This window comes from Aplysia californica, unplaced genomic scaffold, assembly GCF_000002075.1.
Source record: "Aplysia californica isolate F4 #8 unplaced genomic scaffold, AplCal3.0 scaffold00767, whole genome shotgun sequence".
NCBI lineage: Eukaryota > Metazoa > Mollusca > Gastropoda > Aplysiida > Aplysiidae > Aplysia > Aplysia californica.
Window position 1 is genome coordinate 165,736 of NW_004798037.1, and position 11,604 is coordinate 177,339.

Sequence of the window (11,604 nt, forward strand, 5' to 3'; positions counted from 1 at the left end):
AAAGACAGAGAGAGAGGGGGGAGAGGGAGAGAGAGAGAGAGAGAGTTCTTCTTCTTTTTGTTCTTGTTCTTCTTCTTGTTCTTCTGATGCTGATGTTCCTCTTTCTCCTCATCATGTTTTTTATCCCGTTCTTGTTCATCTTCTTCTTGTTCTTGTTCTTCTTGTTCTTCTTCTTGTTCTTCTTGTTCTTCTTCTTCTTCTTCTTCTTCTTCTTCTAGTTCTTCTTCTTGTGCTTGTTCTTCTTCTTGTTCTTGTTCTTCTTCTAGTTTTCTTCTTGTTCTTGTTCTTCTTCTTGTTCTTGTTCTTCTTCTTGTTCTTGTTCTTCTTCTAGTTCTTCTTCTTGTTCTTCTTCTTGTTCTTGTTCTTCTTCTAGTTCTTCTTCTTGTTCTTGTTCTTCTTCTTCTTGTTCTTGTTGTTCTTCTTGTTCTTGTTCTTGTTCTTGTTCTTGTTCTTCTTCTTGTTCTTGTTCTTCTTGTTCTTCTTCTTGTTCTTCTTTTTGTTCTTCTTCTGATGCTGATGTTCCTCTTTCTCCTCATCATCTTCCTCCTCCCCTCCTTCTCCTGTCCTCCTCCCCTCCTTCTGTCCTCCTCCTCCTCCTCCTCTGCTTCTTCCTTCAAATACCAGATCTGGATCTGGCATTGGCTATCATGGTTCACCCCACATTTCTTGGCTTAGAACTCCTCATAAATTACATATAATATGGTTTCTTCCACCCGTCTGTTCCAATCTCTCCAACGTAGTCCTTAATTATACCTCCAGCCAAAAACTTTCAAACAGTATGGACGCATTTGAGGTATCGTGGTGACATCAGGCACTTGTCGAAATAACTAAACCCGAGAAATCAGCATTTTTGGCCACTTTGGAAATTTTTTTCGAATTTTTGTTTTTTGGTTCAACATCTTGTATGTCCGTTCAAAAACACTTTTCTATGTGGATTTTAGGGAAAAACGTTGATTAAAGGCTCAAAATATGTAAATTTGCAGTTTCTGAGGAATCTTAAACCATTTTCTCGCTAATTTTACTTCTGAAACCAGGCGTATGTGCTACCTTGTTGTAACACATCATTTCTTCGCCATTTGTATGACCTTATTGTGTTGCAAGTGCCAGAAAACTCTTACTAAGTGGGTGGTTGGCTGGTGCTCTGGTGTGGTTTGCTCCTTCTTTCCTGTCAAAAAATGTATTGTCTTTATCTCTCCTCCTTCTTTTTTGTGTTTGTTACTCTGTTGTAACACTTACCTTCTTTAGCAGACTTTGTGCTGTTGAAGCCAGAGAGGTGAGCAGAGTAAGCCCAATTCCCCGATTGGACTTCTCTGTTGACATCCACCCCTTGGCACTCATGTATGACCTTATGCAGTTGCTAGTGCCGTAAAACCTCTACTAAAACTAAAACATCCCTTCTTCAGCACTTATATGACCTTATTGTATTGCAAGTGCTGTAAAACTCTTACTAAAACTAACTGTTGTCTGAACAATATGACCGGGGGAGGGGGGGGGGGGCCTCTCTTTTTTATGTTACTCTCTTGCAACACCTCTAATCTTCTGGCGCTCATATGACCTTATGGAGTTGCGAGTGCCGTAAAACTCTGTTGTAACTCATCATTTCTTCACCACTTGTATGACCTTATTGTGTTGCAAGTGCCGTAAAACTCTTACTTGCTTCTTCTTTCCTATCAACATCTATCGTCTTTATCTTTCCTCCTTTTTTATATTTGTTACTCTTTTGTAACACTTCTAATCTTCTGGTGCTCATATGACCTTATGCAGTTGCGAGCGCCATAAAACCTCTACTAAAACTAAAACTCTTGCTAAAACATGATTGTGTTCTGTCCCCCCACAGAGAACAAGTGGGAGCGGTTTGACGGAATCTACTACGAGTACGGCTCTCTGGTCCTCATCTACACAATACCTGAGATTGCTACTACAGTCTTCAATATATTACAGGAGTCCACCTTTGATGACAAGCAAATCTTAGCTCTACTACTACCTAATATACAAGTGAGTAGCAGTTTCAATCAAGAGTTCCAATTTTTTAAAGTGTATAAATATATCGATCAAGAATGATAGTATCGTTATTGTAGGGAGGACTTCCGTAATGAGCGACCACAGAGTAGAATAGAGGGGTATGGGTAGGGTCAGGGGTAGGGTTAGGATTCCGGTTAGGGTTAGAATTAGATCTAGGTCTCTTTTTTATTATGTTTGTTGGGGTGGTCGCTCATTACGAAAGTCCTTCCGTTATTGTATATAATATACATTGGTATGGAATGTTGGTATTACTGTTATCAAGAGAGTATCGGTGTGCAATAATCAGTATCTCTATTTACTTGTGGGTTTGGCTCTGTGGCTTATTCATTAGAACAAGGTAAAAAGAAACCGCTGTGTTTAATCTTCTCAGGTCAATGCATGTGGGTAAAAAAAAAACCCGGATGACCAATAAAATCTAACAGCATGTTAATGAAGTCACTACAAACGAAGCTTTTCTTTGATGTTAGCCTAAAGTGGGTAAAAAAAAATAATATGGTTTTAACAGCATACCTCTAAAATATTTTTAAAAATGAACCTATTTTCATCAACCTCACACTTTTTTGCATTCTTGTGAAAAACAGTCAAATAGATGCGTGAGTACTTTTTTTTAGACTCGAGTGGAGATGTTTAGGGGGTCCTGGGAGGAAATGGACAAGCTTTCTATGTGCAAAATTAGCAATTTGTAGGCTAGGCTACCAGATCGATAGCAACACTTCAGGTTAGGTTACTGTAAGTCATTCATTGTAGCATTCCTGTGTATGCGTCCAGAGGGCGGTATTAAATATAGGGCCTTTACACTTTTGCCATCATATTTTGGGGAAAACCCAAAGAAACTGGGTGGTAAACATCGCCAATCAGCAAGATGAGGCGGCAAAGTGTTAATTAATAAAGAAATGTTTTTATTACTGCATCAGGATTTAAAAGAAGAATAATGTTATTGTTTGGTCGTTGGCCTGCAGCAATATACAAGTATCAGTGTGGAATATCAGTGTCATTTTATACAAGTGAGTATTGCTCTGGAATATCTGTATGATTGTTGCATTGTGTTTATCAGTGTGACCAACTCGCGACCCCAGTGCTTTCTTGCTGTTTCTCCATTTTTTTTAACAGTGAAAATGACTTCTTTTTATACGGGGTGCCCATTACGAATGGGATTGGCGGACCGGGCCGATCGCCCGACTCAGTCCCCTCAAAAACAGACGTGTTTGTTTTCAGTTTCAGGTGACCGAGTTGCGCGATCGGCCCGATCCAGCCATAATGGGCACCCTGTATTAAGCTCACTCTTTGTTATGAACTGTTTTCACTGTTATTAAAAATGGAGATCAACGACAAGAAAGCACTGAGGTTGCGGACTGTTGCATTGTGTTTGTCGGTGTGACCGACTGTTGCTGCGTTGTTTCTATCCCATGTTTGGTTTTGTGTTTCTTCCAGCCCCACATGATCCCAGACTATGTGAAACCCTTGATGGTCTTTGTCAATGTGAAGAGCGGGGGATGCCAAGGTCTGGACCTCATCACTTCCTTCCGGAAACTTCTCAACCCTCACCAGGTCTTCAATCTAGAGAATGGAGGACCTTTGCCAGGGTACGTAGTTAGTTCTTTTACCTCAGGGCAGTGCTACTGACTGAAGTGTCTTTAGGCCATTCCCAAAGGGGGATATTAACATGTACTTACGCACAGTAGAATTGTGAATTGGCTGATTTATCAATGTCATGCTTTTTCTTACTATAGTTATTTTTCTTCTATTCCTTTTGTATGTTTTTCACTCTCTTGTGAACTGCTATTTCCGGGGTGCCTTGATAGTCGAAGCAGACTTTGTGCTGTTGAGGCTAGAGAGGTGAGCAGAGTAAGCCTGATTTGCCGTTTGGACTTCTCTGTTGACATCCACCCCTTGGCGCTCATATGACCTTATGCAATTTTTAAAATGTTTGTTACCTCTTGTAACACCTCTAATCTTGGACACTTATATGACCATATTGTGTTGCAAATGCTGTAAAACTCTTACTAAAACTGAGAGTGGAGTGGAGACCGAGATATGTGCAAGGGAACCAAGTAAGCTCCTTCCAAAGATTCTCGAGTGACCTTCTGTAACATAGCCTGCGTGTGTGGTTTGCTCCTTCTTTCCTATTGAACATCTATCATCCTGATCTCTCCTCCTTTTTTATGTTTGTTACTCTATTGTAACTCTTCTAGTCTCCGGCACTTATATGACCTTATTGTGTTGCAAGTGCCATGAAACACTTACTAAAACAAACAAACATCCACCCCTTGGTGCACATATGACCTTATGCAGTTGCGAGTGCTGTAAAACCTTGCTAAACTAAAACAAAACCTGACAGACTATAACTTAACCTGTTTCTCTGTGTCTCTCTCTCCCTGTGTCGTCCACAGCTTGTACGTGTTCCGTAACATCCCCTACTACAAGATCCTGGTGTGTGGCGGGGACGGCACCGTGGGCTGGGTGCTCTCCTGTCTAGACAACGTGGGCCAGGACGCCGAGTGCCAGTCTCCACCCATGGCCATCGTTCCACTGGGCACCGGTCAGTTGTTGGGTCTTTGGTCTTGTCTTTTTTTCATTTTTGCTTCACTTGTGTACAAATCATAATATTCTTCAGTTTTGCTTCAATTTGTGTACAAATCATAATATTCTGCTTTGTGCTTCACTTGTTTCATCATCATCATCATCCAGTGCCAGATCTGCGACAGACTTCAGCGGTCATGGTTCTCCATTCATTCCTTTGCTCAGATGCTTGTAAAAAAGCTAGGTTTCCCTCATCTTTCCTGGTTACCCGTTTGTTTAGATTCCCTTGTTAGGTTGCTCTGGGCCTACCCTTGCCTTTCGCTTGCTTCACTTGTTTACAAATCATAATATTCTGCCATGCTTTTTAAATGACGTATTTCATCAGTGTTATAACACATTTCTTTGTCAGTTTTTTTGTTGCTTTAGAAAAAAAATCTGTTAACTCCGCCCCCCCTCTCCCCTCCCTTTCAGAAAAAAAAAAAAGCAGTGCTTACCGAAATTGACCTTTTAACAAAGATTGTTAATGTCTCAACCTTTGGATTTTTAGTACACAAAAGAATATCGTGCTATATTGAAGATGCGAAACAAATAATGGGTGTTTTTACTTTTCCAGTAACTAGAACCTTCACTTACCATCCCAGTTCCTTTTCTATGTGCTCAGGGATATAATGACGGTGGGATTTTTTGGTTGGTAAGTTTTGCCTCCTTACTGACCTGATTTTTTCTTCTTGTGTTGGTGTGCAGGGAATGATCTGGCGCGAGTGTTGCGATGGGGCCCGGGCTACACCGGAGGGGAGGACCCGCTCAATGTGCTACGAGATGTCATAGACGCAGAAGAGATCAAACTGGACCGGTGAGGAGAGAGAGGAGGGGGGAATATTTGTTTGTTTGTTCAGTTCAAGGTGTCAAAGACGCAGAAGAGGTCAAAGTGGACCGGTGAGGAGAGAGAGGAGGGGGGAATGTTTGTTTGTTTGGTCAGGATGTCTAAGACACAGAAGAGATCAAACTGTGGGTGGTTGTGGCAGGTACTCTGGTGTGGTTTGCTTCTTCGTTTCTATCAAACATCTATCGTCTTTATCTCCCCTACTTCTTTTTTGTATTTGTTACTCTTTTGTAACACCTCTAATCTTCGGCACTTATATGACCTTATTGTGTTGCAAGTGCCGTAAAACTCGTACTAAAACTAAAGAGATCAATCAAACTGGACTGGTAAGGAGAGAGGAGGGGAGAATGTTTGTTTTAGTTTGTTCGGTTCAACCCTATTTGGGGACTGTGTGATTTTTGTCTTGCTTACCGAAAATGAAAAAGCTCATAGAATGTATTGCTGTTTTATTTTGGATGAGCCAATGAGGTTCAAATGTTGATATATGTGGTCTAAGCGACATTCTTTTAATAATGGCAGCAGCTTCAATGATCATAGTTTGATTGCCTGTTTGAGGGAGAGAGTTTCCATCATGAAGCGGATAGTTGCTCAATTCGACTGTTGATCTCTCGAGATTTTAATGTCTGATGTAAGTTGGTGCTGATTTACCTCTGGTCAGGCAATAGATCCCAAAGGGGGGATATTAACTTGTCCTTATGCACAGTAGAATTGTAAATGGGCTGATTTATCAATGTCATGCTCATACTGTGCTGAAACAATATAGGGGGAACTGCTGCTTTTTCTTTCCTCATCCTTACTATTGTCATTTTCCCTCTACTTCTTTTGTATGTTTGTCACTCTCTTGTGAACTGCTAGTTCCGGGGTGCCTTGATAGTTGAAGGCAGACTTTGTGCTTTTGAGGCGAGAGAGGTGAGCAGAGTAAGCCTGATTCCCCGTGTAGACTTCTCCATGAACATCCACACCTTGGCGCTCATATGACCTTATGGGGTTGCGAGCGTCGTAAAACCATACTAGAACTAAACAAAGGTAATAGATCAACAGTGCCATAACTTCAGACAATGACAAGAGGGCTGATTTCAGTGTAGGGTGTTCCCAGTTCAAGTTTTTATATGGGTGGTTGGTGGGTGCTCTGGTGTGGTTTGCTCCTTCATTCCTATCAAACATCTATAGTCCTGATCTCTCTTTCTTCTTTTTAGTGTATGTTTCTCTCTTGTAACTCCTCTAATCTTCAACGCTTACTTATATGACCTTATTGTGTTTCAAGTGCTGTAAAACTCTTACTAAAAATAAAACATGATTTTATGTGTTGTTGTTTTTTTTCCCCCGTTTCAGCTGGACTGTTATCTTCCATCCGAACGAGAAGGAGCAGGATGAGACCAAGATGGCCATCGCCAACGACACAAACAGCGCCAACACCACGGAGGACCCGACCAGCATATTCGTCATGAACAACTACTTCGGCATCGGCATTGACGCAGAGCTCTGTCTCGGCTTCCACATGGCTCGCGAGGAGAAGCCGGACAAATTCAACAGCAGGTTGGACTGTCTTGTCTTGTTTTGTCTAGTGCTTTCTCTCTCTCTGTATGTGTATGTCATTGTGTGTGTGTGTGGGGGGGGTATGTGTGTGTGTGTGTGTGTGTGTGTGTGTGTGTGTGTGTGTGTGTGTGTGCGTCGCTCACGCTTTCTGTGATGTCAGTAGTGTTGGTTTTTTCTTTGATGTCAGGTGTTGTCACTTTTTTTCTTGGTCATTTCATTTTCTCGCTGATATCGATCGTCACTTTTTTTCATTTGTTACTTTTTTATGTTAGTAGTCGCTTTCTCAGATGTCGTATGTCACACTCTGTCATTCTCTCATGTGTCACTTTCTCTGATATCGTCGTTTTCTCGCATGTTACTTTCTTTGATGTCAGTTGTCACTTATTTTACGTCATCTGTCACTGTGTCTGTTGTCAGTCGTCATTTAGTTCTTCGTCACTCTCTCTCTGATATCGACCGTGACTTGTTACTTTCTTTGATATCCCCGGGGCGGTGCCACTGACTGAAGTGTCTTCTGGCCATTCCCAAAGGGGGGATATTTCTCGTTCTTGCACAGTAGAATTGTAAATGGGCTGATTCATTAATGTCACGCTCATAACTGTGCCTGATCTACAACAGGGAACTGCTGCTTTTTCTTTCTTAATCCTTACTATTGTCATTTTTCCTCTACTTCTTTTGTATGTTTGTCACACTCTTATGACCCACTATTTCCAGGGTGCCTTGATAGTCGACGCAGACTTTGTGCTGTTGAAGCTAGAGAGGTGAGCAGAGTAAGTCTGATTCCCTGTAAGGACTTCTCTGTTGACATCCACCCCTTGGCCCTCATATGACCTTATGCAGTTGCGAGCGCCATAAAACCTCTACTAAAACTGAAAAAATACTTTCTTTGATGTCAGTTGTGAATTTCTTTAATGCCAGTTGTTGTTTTTTCTGATGTCTAGGGTCAGTTCATGTGAGGTGGAGGAGTGGTATGAAGAAGGAATTGAAGAAGAAAAGGAATGCTTGAAGAGGGAGGAGATGTGGCTTCGGTGGCCTAGTAGACAGGCTCTTGGACTCACAACTGTAAAGTTGTGGGTTTGAATCCCGTCAGGGGCCTGGCGTTGTGTCCTTGGGAAAGGTACCTTACCCTAGTTGTCTTCACTTCACCCTGGTGGGAATGGGAACCCGGCTATAGACGGTGAAAGATCCTGTCAGTTTGTTAACGTTTGAGCGCGTGCAGTCCGCACCTGTCACCGTATGCTTCCCGGGAAGCCGAGAATGTTTTTGAGTATGCTAGGGTCTGCTGGGGTAATAATAGTTGTGAAGTGCATAGAGCATGCTGTAGAGTGCGGATATGCGCTGTATAAATACAATGGAGGAGTCCATGCGAAAAAGGGAATAGTCACAAACTGAAAATTGTGAGGGTATCAATTTTGAACCTTTGTTGACTCATGACTGTATTTCTGTTCAACTGTTGGTTGATTATTGTTGTTAAATTCCCCATTCAACAAACATAACAATAAACCGCTGATCAAACAAATTGAAGTTATGAGTTCACAAGCTTTTAACCTTGACATCTTCACAATTTCCGGTTTGTGACTATGCCTGTTTTTCTCGTGGACTTATCTATTGTTATTTATTATTATTAAGGAGACATTCTCCTTAAACTTTTCTATGTGAGTGGTTGGTGGGTGCTCTGATGCTCTCCTCCTTTTTTGTGTTTGTTACTCTCTTGTAACACCTCTAATCTTTGGCACTTATATGACCTTATTGTTTTGCAAGTGCCGTAAAACTCTTACTAAAAATAAACACCCCCACCCCAAAAAAAAACCCCCAAGAAAAACTTCTCTACTTCACGAGTTTGGTTTCCTTTAACCCCTTCAGTGCCGCAGGTAAATAGGCCCCTGTGCCTGGGAAAATCCCTTGAACCAAGGCTGCTCAGGGGTGACCCCACTCTACACCCCATAACTTTTTTATTTATAAATATTTCCTCATGAATTTCTGCATGTACATTCTACATTGAACCACATTCCCATTGATATGATTTTGGGGGGATATCATGTAAAGATAGATAGAGAAAAGTTGGAGTTAGCAACATAATGCAGGCTTGCCAACCTTCCCAAATTTTTCTGGAAATTCCCGAATTGCTATCGTCGTTCCCGAACCTTTCCCGAAACGGCACCTCTCTCTCTCTCTGTTTCTCCACTGGTTTGTTAGAGCTGATTTTGTGGTGTGGGTGCTTTTTTTTAGTAGCTTTAGTAGCCTATCACAGAAGTGTGTGTCCGTGGCGCTCCAGCGTAATCAAAATTCCAGAATTCAGAATCTCAAAAGTTGGCAAGCCTGGTAATGCCGAAAACAACACCACCAAACAGCAAAAGAAACATTTGATTAATGATAAATTGATACCATAAAAAGGGGAATACATGTTGTGTGAGTATGTGCAGGTAAAGAAAAAGTGACATGAGGCTTTCCTACCTTATACAATGCTCGTACAATCAATCCATATTATATATACATGGAAGCCCATCTGTGTTAACTGCTTGTAAATCATTTTTCTTTTGTAGATGTATATATCTAGATCTAATTAATATTCTCCTCGAGCTAATATCTGAATCTGACGCTTTCAAATGGGGGGAAAAAGGAGGTAAACATAAAGGAAAGGTACTTCTATAATAATTACAAGATTTTAGCAGTAACTTACCTTATAATTGGTATCAAAACAACCTCTGTCACAGTCCCGTAAATTCTACGGGCCATAGGCACAGCGCTACACGGTTCAGGCCCGTAAATTCTACGGGCGTTGCAGCGAAGAGTTTAAATAGTTTTCATCAAAATGTACAAAGCATACTTACTTACCGTAAGCAACAACTTGATGGCATGTTTATGTGATAGAAATGAATGCAGTGTTGTGAGGTGCTTTCTCTCATCTGCACCTCCTACTTCTCTTTGTTGTTTCTTTGCTTTGCTTTTTTCGTTGCATTAACCCCTTCAATGCCGCAGGTAAATAGTCCCTGTGCGGGGGGAAACCACATTGACCTAGGCTGCTCAGGGGTGACCCCACTCTACCTCCCATAACTTTTTTATTTACCCATATTTTCTCATGAATTTCTGCATGTACATTCTATATTGAACCACATTTCTATTGATTGGCCTATAATATTGGGGGGATTTCATCGAGAGATAGATGGAGAAAAGTTGGAGTTAGTAACATACTTTACTTTCTTTACTTTTCTGATCCTGCGGCCATTTGGGTTCTAGTCCTTCGGTCTGTCGATATGCCAAAGAATTTACAGGTTGAGTTAGTAACATAATGCCAAAAACAACACCACCAAAACAATATAAAACAACACACATTTGAGAAATGATAAAATGAGACCCCAAAAAAAGGGGAATAGATTTACATGTTGAGTGAGTGTCTGGAGGTAAATAGGAAGTTACATGAGTCTTCTCCTACCTCACACAATGCTCGTACAATCCGTGCTCGTACAATCCGTACATAGACGTGTAAGCCCATCTGTGTTTTCTGCCAATAAATCATTTTTGTGCGGTAGATGTGTTGCACAACAAAGATTGACACACACATACGCACACAAAAAACCCACCCTACTTTAGAATTGAGAAAATTAAAACTGTTGTTTTTTTCTTTGCGTGTTCAGGTTGTCAGTATGTTAGTGTTTTAGCGCCTATAAATGGCTGCTTACACTGTATGCTTCCCAGGAAATTGAGGTTTTTTCAGAATGCTCTCAGGTCTGCTGGGGTAATAGTATAGACTGTGAAGCGCATAGAGCTTGCTGTTGAGCGAGGATTTGCGCTATACAAATGCTATCTATTATTATTATTATTTCAGGTTGCACAACAAAGGCGTTTACCTGAAGATTGGGCTGCGCAAGATGGTGAACCGCAAGATCTGCAAGGACCTGTACAGGAACATCAAGGTGGAGGTGGACGGCAAGGCCATAGAGCTGCCTCCTGTTGAGGGCATTGTCATTCTCAATATTCTTAGGTGAGTGAGGGTGGGAGGGAGAGAGAGAGGGTGGGAGGGTGAGAAGGATGGAGGGAGAGGGAGAGAGAGAGGGAGAGAGGGGGAGGGGGTGAAAGAGAGAGAGAGAGAGAGATAGACAAAGAGAATGGATGGTTGGCGGGTGCTCTGGTGTGGTTTGCTTCTTCTTTCCTATCAAACATCTATCGTCTTATCTACCCTCCTTCTTTTTTGTGTTTGTTACTGTCTTGTAACACCTCTAATCTTTGGCACTTATATGACTTTATTGTGTTGCAAGTACTGTAAAACACTTGCTACAACTAAAACGGAGAGAGAGGGAGAGGGATACAGAGAAGGAGAGGGAGGGACAGTTTTACGCACCACCAATGTACCGGTGGCGGGGGCTCAGAGGGTTAACCCATTTCTTCCTGAGTTGCCTCCCTGAACAGACACACCCACCTGGGCTGCCTCCCGCCACGGCGACAAATTTAGGTACCCATACTAAAAATGCAATAACTTTCCCTTCGAACAGCTACAAAATTAGCTGGCAATAAGCGTACAGAAGTGTGAGAATAGTAACTCTAAAGTAGTTTTCAAAAACTTGGAACTAATGGACTGGAGAAAGTTTTATAGAGACTAAGAGGGAGTAAGATTTTCTTGCAGTCAGGTGGCTGCCTGGATACGA

The 11,604-nt window shown here is 41.6% G+C and overlaps 1 protein-coding gene across 1 annotated transcript in view; it reads left to right on the forward strand.

Annotated features, from left to right (window-relative positions):
* Positions 1–11,604, forward strand: part of LOC100533281 (diacylglycerol kinase theta) — a gene marked incomplete in the record, with an annotated part of 26,354 nt that overhangs the window by 10,655 nt on the left and 4,095 nt on the right. The window contains 6 exon segments of the mRNA XM_035972628.1: positions 1,838–1,995; positions 3,454–3,605; positions 4,413–4,561; positions 5,287–5,395; positions 6,758–6,961; positions 10,788–10,943. Of these exon segments, the coding sequence (XP_035828521.1) occupies positions 1,838–1,995; positions 3,454–3,605; positions 4,413–4,561; positions 5,287–5,395; positions 6,758–6,961; positions 10,788–10,943 (928 nt within the window).